The sequence below is a fragment of the Trachypithecus francoisi genome, unplaced genomic scaffold (genome assembly GCF_009764315.1).
Source record: "Trachypithecus francoisi isolate TF-2019V2 unplaced genomic scaffold, Tfra_2.0 Contig01474, whole genome shotgun sequence".
Classification (NCBI taxonomy): Eukaryota; Metazoa; Chordata; class Mammalia; order Primates; family Cercopithecidae; genus Trachypithecus; species Trachypithecus francoisi.
Window position 1 is genome coordinate 23,023,737 of NW_022681435.1, and position 12,673 is coordinate 23,036,409.

Genomic DNA, 12,673 nt, shown 5'->3' on the forward strand with positions numbered 1-12,673 from the left:
TACACTCCAGCCTGGGCGACAGAGCATCTCAAAAAAAAGAAAATTAGTTGTTGATACAGAATATCAAAATTGATGAAAAGTTCATATATCATTATGACCGTCTTTCCTAACCTCTGTGGTTTTGGCCATCTGAAAGCATATTTGGTGTAATATGTATTTATATATAACTGTCTGGCCTTCACTATTGAACATTGTGTTCAGCTGTTTAAAAAACCGAGAACATCTTATGCCTGACAGTTTGTTTTTATTAAATTGCAATAATTGAAAAATGTGTTTTCTCACTCTTGAATAATTTCTACTTTATAGAAAAGGCTGAAATTTCAATTCATCTTATACCGGCAATATTGTTTAAAGAGTTGGGTTATTGATTCTAGAACTATCTAATTTAAAAGAAAAAAGGTAATGTTGAAGGGTTAGATTATTTCTGTCATTTTGGACAGAATGGAATGGTAAATTATGATTTGCCATAATTTAAATGTTTAAATTTAACAATTAATTGTGAAACATCATTTTTTTCTTTTTTATTCTTTAAGGTCAAGAATGGTCCTACCTATAACTGTACAGAATGTAGTTGTGTATTTAAAAGTTTAGGCAGCTTAAACACGCATATCAGCAAGATGCATATGGGTGGGCCACAGAATTCAACAAGTTCCACGGAGACTGCTCATGTTTTAACGGTAAGTTTAGTAATTTGGAAGAACTTCTTTTTAAACTAAAATTTGTCGTTTTCAATATGACCTTTACAATTGAACATTTAGTAGTGGAAAGGTGCTATGAAAATTTTTTATATGGAGAAAAGGTGCAAATTTTTAAAGAATTAAAGAAAGTCAATCTTTTTAAATTTGAGAATAATTTGATTCAGACTGTCATCTGAACCTGTAAAAATAAGACAAACTGTAATCATTAATTTGTGAAATAATTTCTACAATGTTATTGGTGATTGTTGAATATTCTTTGTCTTTACGTTATAATTTAAGAATTAATTATCGTCCGGGTGCGGTGGCTCAAGCCTGTAATCCTAGCACTTTGGGAGGCCGAGACGGGCGGATCGCGAGGTCAGGAGATCGAGACCATCCTGGCTAACACGATGAAACCCCGTCTCTACTAAAAACTACAAAAAACTAGCCGGGCGAGGTGGCGGCGCCTGTAGTCCCAGCTACCTGGGAGGCTGAGGCAGGAGAATGGCGTGAACCCGGGAGGCGGAGCTTGCAGTGAGCTGAGATCCGGCCACTGCACTCCAGCCTGGGTGACAAAGCGAGACTCTGTATCAAAAAAAAAAAAAAAAAAAAAAAGAATTAATTATCCTTTGTAGGTAATATTTCTCTTTTCTTATGTGACAGTGATACTTTTTCCCAAGTCTTTGGACTTTTGAAACTAAATTATATTTTTCAGTACATGTAGTTAAAAATTATATGACTGTAAATACATATGCCTACACACAGAGAGACTGTGTGTAGACAGGTGCACGCGCACGCACACATACACAGGGACATACACTTATTTTTTCTGTAGGCATCCTATCTCAGCCTCGTTTAGTTACTTGTACTGCACTAGCCTCTCAACAGATTAATAAATGGTAAAATTTAAACATCAGCTATGGTATCTTTTTTTTTTTTTTTTTTTTTTTTTGAGACGGAGTCTCGCTCTGTCGCCCAGGCTGGAGTGCAGTGGCCGGATCTCAGCTCACTGCAAGCTCCGCCTCCTGGGTTCCCGCCATTCTCCTGCCTCAGCCTCCCGAGTAGCTGGGGCTACAGGCGCCCGCCACCTCGCCCGGCTAGTTTTTTGTATTTTTTAGTAGAGACGGGGTTTCACCGTATTAGCCAGGATGGTCTCGATCTCCTGACCTCGTGATCCGCCCGTCTCGGCCTCCCAAAGTGCTGGGATTACAGGCTTGAGCCACCGCACCCGGCCAGCTATGGTATCTTAATAGTAGTAGACATTAAATACAAGTGTCGGAAGTTTTAATGTATGCTTATGAATGCAGTTACTTGGTTGTGTTATGTCAACAGTTGCCTCCTACCAATATGGAAAATAAGTCTAATTAATACTTAGTTTTTAAACTTAGGTTTACCTTTAGTGTTTGTTTTTTCTTTTCTTTTTTCATAATATTTGCAGTGTGGGATGGTTCCTCAGTTTATTCTTGACCAGATAGAATGTTGTAAAATGAATTATAAAGCTGGAGAATAGTTGGAGTCCACTAATTATGTCTTCAACATTCTTTTTAATGTTGTGTAAATCAACCGAATATTAGTTTTCATCATTTCCTTTGGCAATATGCAAATCAAAACATAGATGTAGTGAATAATCTGGAATAATAGTCCAGATCATTTTAAACATTTATATTCTCAATAGAAAGAAATGTAGTTATAGGGATTTAGAAACCTGGAATCTCCCTTACCTTATACTCTTATTTGGGCAGGTAAGAACATTAGAAGTTAAATTATATATATTCTTTTTCAGGACTCTCTAGGAATCAGTGTCCAGCTGCTAGGATTGACTCTACGTGTCTCTTATTTTACCTTTCACATTTTCTAACTCTTGGCCTTTTTCAGCCCTGAGGTTTTTTTGTCTGTCAGCCAGGCTGGAGTGCAGTGGCGTGATTATAGCTCACTGTAACCTTGAATTCCTGGGCTCAAGTAATCCTCCTGTCTCAGCCTCTCGAGTACCTGGCACTACAGGTGCATGCCACCATGCTCGACTAATTTTTAAATTTTTTGTAGAGACAAGGTCTCACTATGTTGCCCAAGCTGGTCTCAAACTCCTGGCCTCAAGCGATCCTCCCACCTCAACCTCCCAAAGCTCTGAGATTACAGGCATGAGCCACCAGGCCTGGCCTGGAGAGGTCTCCTCAGCTTTATCTTACGACTCTTTTGATTTATTTATTTTTTTTTAGTAAGATTTTTAATTTCTGAGAGCTCTGCCTTGTGATGATCTGATTGTTTCTTTTTCACGACTTTTGTTTTCTTATTTGATGCGCTTTTTCTGAAATCCAGTAAGCATTCTGTTTTAAAAAGCTTTTTGTGCTCGTTGAGTTACTTGTCTGGGGTCATCTCCCCGTCTCTCTCCTGGGCCCACCTCATCATCTTTGGTCGCCTGTTTGTGTTTTAGGAAAGGGCAGCGCTAACCTGTGTGTGAACTGTTGACACGTGGATGGTGCTTGTGGATCCGGGGGTCACTGAGTGTGAGTGGCCAGGGGAACCAGCCCTTCACGGGACCCTGGTGGCAGAACACAAAAGACTTATACTTAGTCTGGGAATTTAGTGCCACAAAAGGTACCCTAGTTCTTCCCAGGTCATTTATTCTTTTTTATCTTTGTTAGCGATAAAAGATATTTAGAGATTCCTCTTTTTTTTTGCCTCAAAGTAAGTGCCTGTCTGCCACTTCCTCCGTGGAGGAAGACAGGGGCGTTCATGTTTGGTCCTAATACTTTTTGTTCTGTTTTTATTTTTATTTTCTAAATTGACAGACTTGAATTTTAGAGCAGTTTTGGGTTTACAGACAATTTCGGCAGGAAGCACAGAGATCTACCATATACTCTCTCTTGCTCTCGCGCTCAGTTTCCCCCATTTCCGCCATGGCACATTGGTCGGGTACATTTGTTACAGCTGGTGAATGAATGTGGATATATGATTATTATTAACCACAGTCCGTAGTTTCCGTCAAGGTTCACTCTCAGAGTTGTCCATTCTGTGGGTTTTGACAAAGGTAGAGTGTCCTGTCCCCACCCACACAGTGTTGTACGGGTAGTTTCCCTGCCATCCGCCCTCTTCTGGATGGGACAGTTCGGATTCCCAAGCCCTGCAGGGGGTGGGACTGGCTCTCTCTCCCATCACAGCCCTTTCCTCTGACTTAGGTTTTCTTGGCTGTAGCATTACCGTGCATTTATTCCTCCAGTCTCCCTGCAGGAAGAATTTTTCACAAATGTGTTGAATTATTTTGACTGCAGTGGTTCTTTCCTACTTTTTAAATTTGTATAACTCGACATTTTAAAAATTCCTTCACTTCAATTTTATGAGCTAACAGGAAGGTGAGGGTTCGTGCGCTCAGTCTGTCATCTTGAGTCTCTACTGCCCACTTGAAAAAACTGTAAAAAATTACATTAGAACAATTTATTGTATATGTTAAGAGCCAATATCGTGCCAAACACAAGAATCAGTGAGGCATGATATTTAAAATTTTTAGGATACTCTTAGAATCTAACACCCTTAAGGAGGGTATTGCCTTTTTTTTTTTTTTTTAATTTTCCTTTTTAAATCGAAGAGCAAAATTGTATTTTTAATGAAAATGTTTCTGTGTTTCAGGCCACACTCTTTCAAACGTTACCTCTTCAACAGACAGAAGCCCAAGCCACGTCAGCCTCAAGCCAGCCAAGCTCCCAGGCAGTGAGCGACGTCATCCAGCAGCTCCTGGAGCTCTCAGAGCCGGGGCCGGTGGAGTCAGGGCAGTCCCCGCAGCCTGGGCAGCAGCTGAGCATCACAGTGGGCATCAACCAGGACATTTTACAGGTGAAGCATGCTTCCCTGCGGTGTGAGGCTTACGCGCTCGTGCTGGGTCAGAAACCAGGGATGATCATTGAGAAATAAATCTGTAGGACTTGTCAAAGTCAGGGTATCCTCATGAAAAATGTGCCTGAACCGAAAGAAATTAATATGCCTACTTAATTGCTTATGGACGGCACAACATTCAAATGATTTATTCATCTATACATTAAAAAAATCACAAACTTTTATTTTTTTTTTTCTGTAAATGAACTTACTTGAAAAGAACAGCCTTTTCATAAGTTGTATCTATTTATGTTGAGAGAGGTGGAAAAAGTATTTTATTCTTTCTTGAGGTTTTGGTTTATAATTTGGAGACAGTCATGGGTGTTGACAATTCTGAGAGCATTCATACCGCCTGGCCTTCTCTCAGGTGTGTGGGCAGCACCTACACATGTGGGAGAGGGTGAGGCAGGAGCACAGAGCCCCCAGCCTTCTAGTCCACCACTACTTCACACTGACTCTTCGCTTCTAAAAAGAGGGGGCCTTTCCTCCTCCTGTCTCTCTGTTACTTGTTTAACCTTCCTCCCATACCTTCATGGGGAAGAGCTGGCCAAGGGTATGAGGAATCTCAGGGTGTCGTTCTACAGCCGATACCTTAAAGTTAAGCCCAGTGTAACTCAACAGCCTTAAGATAGGGATTCCCAAGTTTATTTAGAGACAACCAAAGTTGTGTGAGGTAAGATTTCTGAAAGTCAAATCAATTTTAATTAGAAATGTAAACGCTTATATTATTTTGGGTGGGGGCAGAATGTCATTTATCAGAAAAGATGTTGCAGCCTCAAAGGGTTGGAAGCCTCACTGCTAAGTGATTACTTGGAATTGTAGATTCTTGTTTCTTGGAGTGAAATTAGAATTCTATAGGTAAAGCTTTGTGATTGATTTTGGTAGGCAGATTTGGGCCATCGTTATCTTCTAACCTTTTAGTTTTGTTCTGTCTTAGCAAGCCTTAGAAAACAGTGGGCTGTCTTCAATTCCAGTTGCAGCACATCCTAATGACTCCAGCCATGCCAAGACCTCTGCACCACAGGTTCAAAACCCAGATGTTTCCAGCGTTTCAAATGAGCAGACGGACCCTACAGACGCAGAGCAAGAAAAAGAACAGGAAAGCCCGGAGAAACTGGATAAAAAAGAAAAAAAAATGATAAAGAAGAAATCACCATTTCTACCTGGTAATTTTGCTAAACTTTAAAGTTTAGACATTGGGATAGCGTATTTCTGGTTTTTAAGAAATATGCCCTTCTTTTTTCCTCTGAAGGTGATAGGATATGTTTGTTGAATGTTTTGTAGCTAACTGTAGTTGGTTGGTATTTAAAAATAAAAATAACAGCCATAAAATTTCTTAAATTTATCTCTTCTCCTTAACCTGGCTTCTTTCCTGTATTCAGTTTGTCCTGACTCCTCGCCAGGGCTTGAAAGCTTATTGTCTCTGACTGTTCTTTCTCTGCTCTGCTTAGGTGCCTCCTCTCCACTGAGATCCACGGCTTTGCTTCAGTTTTTCTCACCCTTGGTGCTTCTAGCATCCAGCCATGTGATTCTAGTAGCTTCTGACTAGTCCTCTCCTCTTCTTCATCAAAGGACCCCCGCAGCACAGCTCCCTCCTCCACACGTCACCCTTTCCCGTTACACTCCAAGATCCATTTCTTGGCTCCTGAGTATCCTATCCCCTGTCCAGCCTGCATTTCCAGTCCTTCCTCCCTCTGTGCTTCTAGGCACAAACTTATTATACATCGTACTGAAACTGGATTCCTACTGTTTCTAGGCATCCCTGCGTTTCTGCACATCATGCTTTCTGCAAGCTTTCTGCAGCAAGGATGCCTTCCTTTTCCCTCTCCCTCTGGTCTCTGTCAAATCTTGGCCATCATTCAAGCATCTTCAGTGCTCCGTCATTCACGCATCTTCAGTGCTCCTCCTCATGGACGGACTCTGAGAGGTGCTTTTCCTTGTCCTATCTCCCACAGCACTTAGAGTGTTTCGGATTCCTGCAATCTCTCATGTTAATTGTGCACAGATGCAGTCTAATGTCCCTTCTAGGTAATAAGCTCTTTCTGGCCGGGAATACAGCCTTTTCATTTCTGAACACTCCACAGTGCTCAATATGGCTCTTTCTACAGGAGCAGGAATTTACTACATCTTTCTTGAAAAAGATTCCTGTTTTTGGCAAAACTGTTCCTGTAAAAACCTTTCCCAGGTGTCTTGGGGAACAAGTGCATTCTTGCTACAAAGCATGGAATCACATTGCCATTTCTGTTAACACTTCTTTCCTAGAATACATTTTCTCATTTATAACATGATTGTGAATTTCTTGTTTCTCAAACAACACAAGTCCTGCTCTTCTTCCCCTTGATCTGGCCTTCTTCTCCCCAAGTGAAAGACAGGATGCTGGAATCTAAGCAGTTTCTCCCACACAGTTTCCTGGTATCTAGCAGGGCAAGAAAGGGAAACAGGAGCCATTTCCATGTATTTTGATTAGCTGTGTGGTAGCCTTCCAGGTTACAGGTGTGTTATGTGTTCCTGATAATCTGATGCAGATTTATTACCTGTGTGCGAGTGCCCGCCTGAGCCCCATGGGCCACTGTCTCTCCTTATTGTGCTAAATTAGATGCGTTCACCTGGGCAGCAAGCCACTGAGTGAGGAGCCATGTCAGACCTTCTCCTTCCTGAAAGTACCACATAGCCATGATCCTTAGACCGAGAAGGTGAGCGCCACCCCGTGGTGCTCCTTCCAGACCTTCACCCGCATGTGCTGGAAGCAGCTTTCTCCCTGCACCAAGTGCTAGCCAAGGAATTCCACATGGAAGTGCAGGAAACCTTCCTGTACGGTGTTCTAGGTTGGAGTACTGTGTTTACAGAGTTGGTAACGATTAGGTAATTTCTGGACTACTTGAATCAATCAAATACACATGTAGAATACTGAGCAAGTGCATGCAGTTCTAATAATTACCCATTACATTCATGGGATCCCTAGTACAAGTTGGAGCCAGTGCTTTTTTTTTGTTTTGTTTTGTTTTTGCTAAGTGACCTGTCTAATATGGTTATGAGAAAACCATGGGGACTTTTTTTTTTTTGAGACTGGGTCTTGTTGTCCAGGCTAGAGTACAGTGGTGCGATTATAGCTCACTGTAGCCTTGAACTCCTGGGCTCAAGCAATCCTCCTGCCTCAACCTCCTGAGTAGCTGGGACTGCAGGCATGTGCCACCACATATGGCTAGTGAAAAACTTTTTTTTTTGTAGAGCTGAGATCTTGCTATGTTGCCCAGTCTGGTCTTAAACTCCTGGCCTCAAGTGATCCTCTTGCCCCCAGCCTCCCAAAATGCTGGGATTACAGGCATGAGCTACCACTCTTAGCCTGGGAACATGTTTCTATATAAAGATGTTCCTTTTAATTAAAACTTTTCAATGACCAGTGCACTTTTAACATAGTGATTCTATCTGAAAATGCCTCTCCAAGGATGGAATATCATTTGATATCTTAGAAAGACCATGAGGAAAACTATTCTTGTCTCGTAAGTCGTAGCATTAATTGCTTATAACTCACCTTCATTATGCTCCTAAGTTAAGCATACTCCACCATGTAAAAGTATTGCTTCTGATTTATTCACTTTTATCAGATTGAATGTTTTTGGTGGGATTTGCTTTGTTTGAAGAAGTTATAGTAAAAATTTAACAATGCTTTTATAGTTATCATACAACTTGTGACACATAAATCATTGTAAACTTTTAGTAAAGTTTGAAATTCATGACCGGGTGCAGTGGCTCATGCCTGTAATCCCAGCACTTTGGGAGGCCAAGGCAGGTGGATCACGAGGTCAGGAGTTCGAGACAAACCTGGCCAACATAGTGAAACCCCATCTGTATTAAAAATACAAAAAATTAGCTGGGTGTGGTAGCAGGCACCTGTAATCTCAGCTACTCGGGAGGCTGAGGCAGGATAATCGCTTGTACCCGGAGGCGGAGTTTGCAGTGAGCCGAGATCATGCCATTGGACTCTAGCCCTGGCAACAGTGTGAGCCTCTGTCTCAAAAAAAAAAAAAAAAAAAAAAAGACATTTATTGTGGTGAAATACTGGCTATCCAGAAATCATGGTGAATGGTGTTTTGGAAAGCTGATGATTGATTCCTTTAAGGATGAAAATGGTATGGTATAGTGAAACTATTGTGTATGGAAACTTTTCTAAAAGTCGTTGCATACTTTACCTTCTTAGATCAGAGTGTGATCTTGTTAACTTAGCCACTTCTTGATGACCTGGGAGCATCACTGTGAACTTCGGTATACTGTACTGGTCTGTAATTGACTGGCATCCTCCTGTCCTGTTTCAGTCCACGGGCTCCAGGATGGTGTGGCTCTTAGACTCATCTGCTTTTAAAAATCATGATCTCGGCCGGGCGCGTGGCTCAAGCCTGTGATCCCAGCACTTTGGGAGGCCGAGACGGGCGGATCACGAGGTCAGGAGATCGAGACCATCCTGGCTAACACGGTGAAACCCCGTCTCTACTAAAAAATACAAAAACTAGCCGGGCGAGGTGGCGGCGCCTGTAGTCCCAGCTACTCGGGAGGCTGAGACAGGAGAATGGCGTAAACCCGGAGGCGGAGCTTGCAGTGAGCTGAGATCTGGCCACTGCACTCCAGCCTGGGCGACAGAGCGAGACTCCGTCTCAAAAAAAAAAAAATAAAAATCATGATCTCTGCAATGTGCTTTTTAAAATTCCCTGTAACAAACCTTCTCCTACGTTCTTCTTTTGTTGTTTGTGGTCTGCCAAGTGCTTACAGCTCAGATAAATTTGATTTTTATAATTGCGTAAAAGTTAAGTGCAGGTAGCCCTTCTCCTTCTCTGTGGGGTCTGCATCCATGAGTGCAACAGACCTCATATCAGAAAATCCTCAGTAAGTGTACTGCAGTAAGCCCAAAGCAGTGTTAAAAATGCTAGTGTGAATGGGACACAAAAATGGTTTTTTCCCCCTAAATTATTAACTGGAATTCTCCTTGTGAAGTAGACCCAAGGAGATGCAGTCCTTAGGGTTTCCTCCCTGGAAGAGTACTTTAAATAATTCTCGTAAAACTTTAGCTTCAGGCTGCTGAAGCACTTGATAAAAGTCCTAAATCATTTCTGGGGCAGCATGTGAGGAGGGCAGGTTTTCTTGGTGAAGATGCTCAGTGCATCCTGGGCTGCATCTGCGATGCACTGTTCTCAGTGTCGCTGTGTAACCACATCAGCCAGCACTGTTTGTGCATCTGCCAGGACAGAGATTTGTTTTCAAGGTTCTGGGAACCACATGGGGGCAATGCGCTTATAAACAGGAGCAAGAAATTCCATAGTCCCTCTGAACCTCCCTGAGGTTCTCAACTTTGAAGGACACAACCTATTTCTGTGCACTTGGATCTGGATATTCAGCTGCTCCTGTGAGAAAGTAACCAGCACTCATTCTCTGTTCTCTGTACCTTCACTCATTCCACTGCCTGTGACTGACAGAAGGGAGGCAAAGTAACTCCTCCGCAGCATCTGCCTTTCTCGGCAGCAGACTGGTTGTTTTCTTCTGCTGGTCAGAGCAATTCTTCAACAGCTGCATGAGCAGAGGCATGAGCATCTGTCATAAAATGGGGATACCTGTGTCTTAGGCTTGGCTGTAATCTGCTTGATAAAAGGAATGAGTTGCTGGGGGTCTCTTCCTTCCTAGTCTTTGAGCACGTGTCTGAGCAGACAAGAGGAACAGAAGAACTTCTTCCTCCAGGCAAGTAATCATGCAATGAGGAAGAACATGGGAACTCTGCTTCTGAGCATATCCTTCTGTAAGGCACAGCTGAGGGCCGATGAGAGTATCTGTAAACAGCTCAGAGCCTCGGAACAGTCATGCCATTCCCCAGGATGCTTGCTGCTCTGGCAAGTCCAGCAGCATGGTTGAGGCAGTCTGTTATAGATGTTTCCCTTTCTTCCTCTGCTGTCAGCATCAGTGTTCCTAACAGAAGTTTAAGTTTGTCCATCAGTGGAGTCCACGGATTCCTCAGTTAATGCTTGCTTCCTTTTTGATGGGTGTTTGCTGTCCATAATTGGTACTCCAGCTGTCTCTTAAACAAATAGTTGATTGTTCTTCAGTAAGGACTGCTAATGCTTCTCAGTGGAGAAAGCCCTGATAAGTCTTCTGTTCTATTCAGAATATCCTCAATGAAAGGATTCATTGTTTCTTGAGAGATCTGACAGATCTGAAGAACTGCTAAGCAGTTCTGCTGCGTGCTTTTGCACTACAGTGTTGCAGACTCCCTGTGATCTAAGAAAGCCATTAATACCCACGGAATGTGTTGAGGTTCAGCTGTGAAGAACTTTCCTGTTTGACAAGTTCCGAAAAACTCATGTCACAGATATATGCTGATAAGAGTTTACTCCTGACATTACCAACAGCTGTGTCACATTTGCAAAGCACTAGCCATTGAACCAGCACCTGAGAAGGAGGCACCATGCGATCTTGGAGGAGCTTCTGCCAATTTCTATAGCAAGCTTGCCGCTCCTGCAGCCTCTATAAACCGTGTAGCCTGCCAGTGCTGCGGTGCCGAAATATAAACTGCGCAGGAGCCAGCAGTAACTGGTGAAGCTTGAGCTGGCTGGTCCAACAGTAACTTCTGTTGTTTTTTATCGTTGACAAACATGGCTTCATCGTTACTCTCATTTTCAAAGATACGGTCTTCATCATAAGTTCCTTTGTGACAACTAACATGATTGCTGCTGCGCCAGCTTTCTACTGATCTGAGAGCACTCTAAGATGTTTCAAAATCTGAACATAATCATAGCAAAAGCCGGTATCTTAGAGGAGGTCCTGTCGTCAAGAGCTGGAGCTCAGTGTTGGTGCCACCCTTGTTTCAGCAGCTCCTAGTGCCTCTTGAGCATCTTGATATTCCCATTCTTAATTCACGTAGTCCAGCTAACTGTCAGTGACTGTCTCTTTCCTGCAACCAGCTAAGAAAACCTGGCTAGAAAATCAACATCATCTTCCTGGTCAATGCTGAAAAACTCAGCAGACTGTAGTACTTGTTAAAAAGATTCTACTGGCCAGGCATGGTGGCTCACACCTGTAATCCCTGCACTTTGGGAGGCCAAGGTGGGTGGATCTCCTGAGGTCAGGAGTTCGAGACCAGCCTGGCCAACATGGTGAAACCTGCCTCTACTAAAAATACAAAAATTAGCTGGGCGTGATGGTGCGCACCTGTAGTCCCACCTACTCAGGAGGCTGAGGAAGGAGAATGGCTTGAACCTAGGAGGCAGAGGTTGCAGTGAGCCACGATCACACCACTGCACTCCAGCCTGGGTGACAGAGTGAGACTCCATGTCTAAATACATAAATAAATAAATAAATAAATAAATAAATAAAAAGATTCTACTGGCTCCATTTCATCAGCAGGATCTGTTCCTCGATTTACAGTTTCAGATATCCAGTTGCATGCTTCTCTTGGCCCAGTCTTAGCAGCATATCTATAAATCTGTCATTAGTTGAGGGCCAGGTTTATGTAAGAGGCTGTGTTAGTCTGTTCTCATGCTTGTAATAAAGACATACCAGAGACTGGGTAATCTATAAAGGAAAGAGGTTTAATTGACTCATAGTTCCACATGGCTGGGGAGGCCTCACAATCATGGCGGTCACATCTTACACTGCTACAGGAAAGAGAAGCATGATGTAGGGTAACTACCCTTTATAAAACCATCAGACCCCATGAGACTTAACTCACTGTCAAGAGAACAGCATAGGAGAAACCCACCCCCATGATTCAGTTACCTCCCACCAGGTCCCTCCCATGACATGTGGGGATTATTAGCATTCAAGGTGAGATTTGGGTGGGGACACAGAGCCAAACCATGTCAGAGGCTTTTGTGTGAAGCCCCGAGACCCAGCACTGACCTGTCACTTCTGATTTGTATAATGATTATTTGGTAAGATTTGCTGCTGTGGTTCCACCAGGTTTGAATGAAGTGTTCCCAGTGTTCTAGTAGGTCTGCTACTGAGAGAGTGTTTTTTTTTTAAAACAAACAAACAAACAAAAACACAAAAAACAAACAAATGCTGGGTGCGGTGGCTCACACCTGTAATCCCAGCACTTTGGGAGGCGGGGGCAGGCAGATTACAAGGTCAGGAGATGGAGACTATCCTGG

General features: G+C 42.8%; 1 protein-coding gene across 5 annotated transcripts in view; it reads left to right on the forward strand.

The window, feature by feature from the left end:
• Positions 1 to 12,673, forward strand: part of ZNF236 (zinc finger protein 236) — a 150,760-nt gene that overhangs the window by 53,508 nt on the left and 84,579 nt on the right. For all 5 annotated transcript variants that reach the window (XM_033176194.1, XM_033176180.1, XM_033176173.1 and 2 more), the window contains 3 exons: positions 534 to 677; positions 4,302 to 4,505; positions 5,482 to 5,710. In XM_033176194.1, coding sequence (XP_033032085.1) covers positions 534 to 677; positions 4,302 to 4,505; positions 5,482 to 5,710 — 577 coding nt within the window. The remainder of the gene's footprint in view (positions 1 to 533; positions 678 to 4,301; positions 4,506 to 5,481; positions 5,711 to 12,673) is intronic.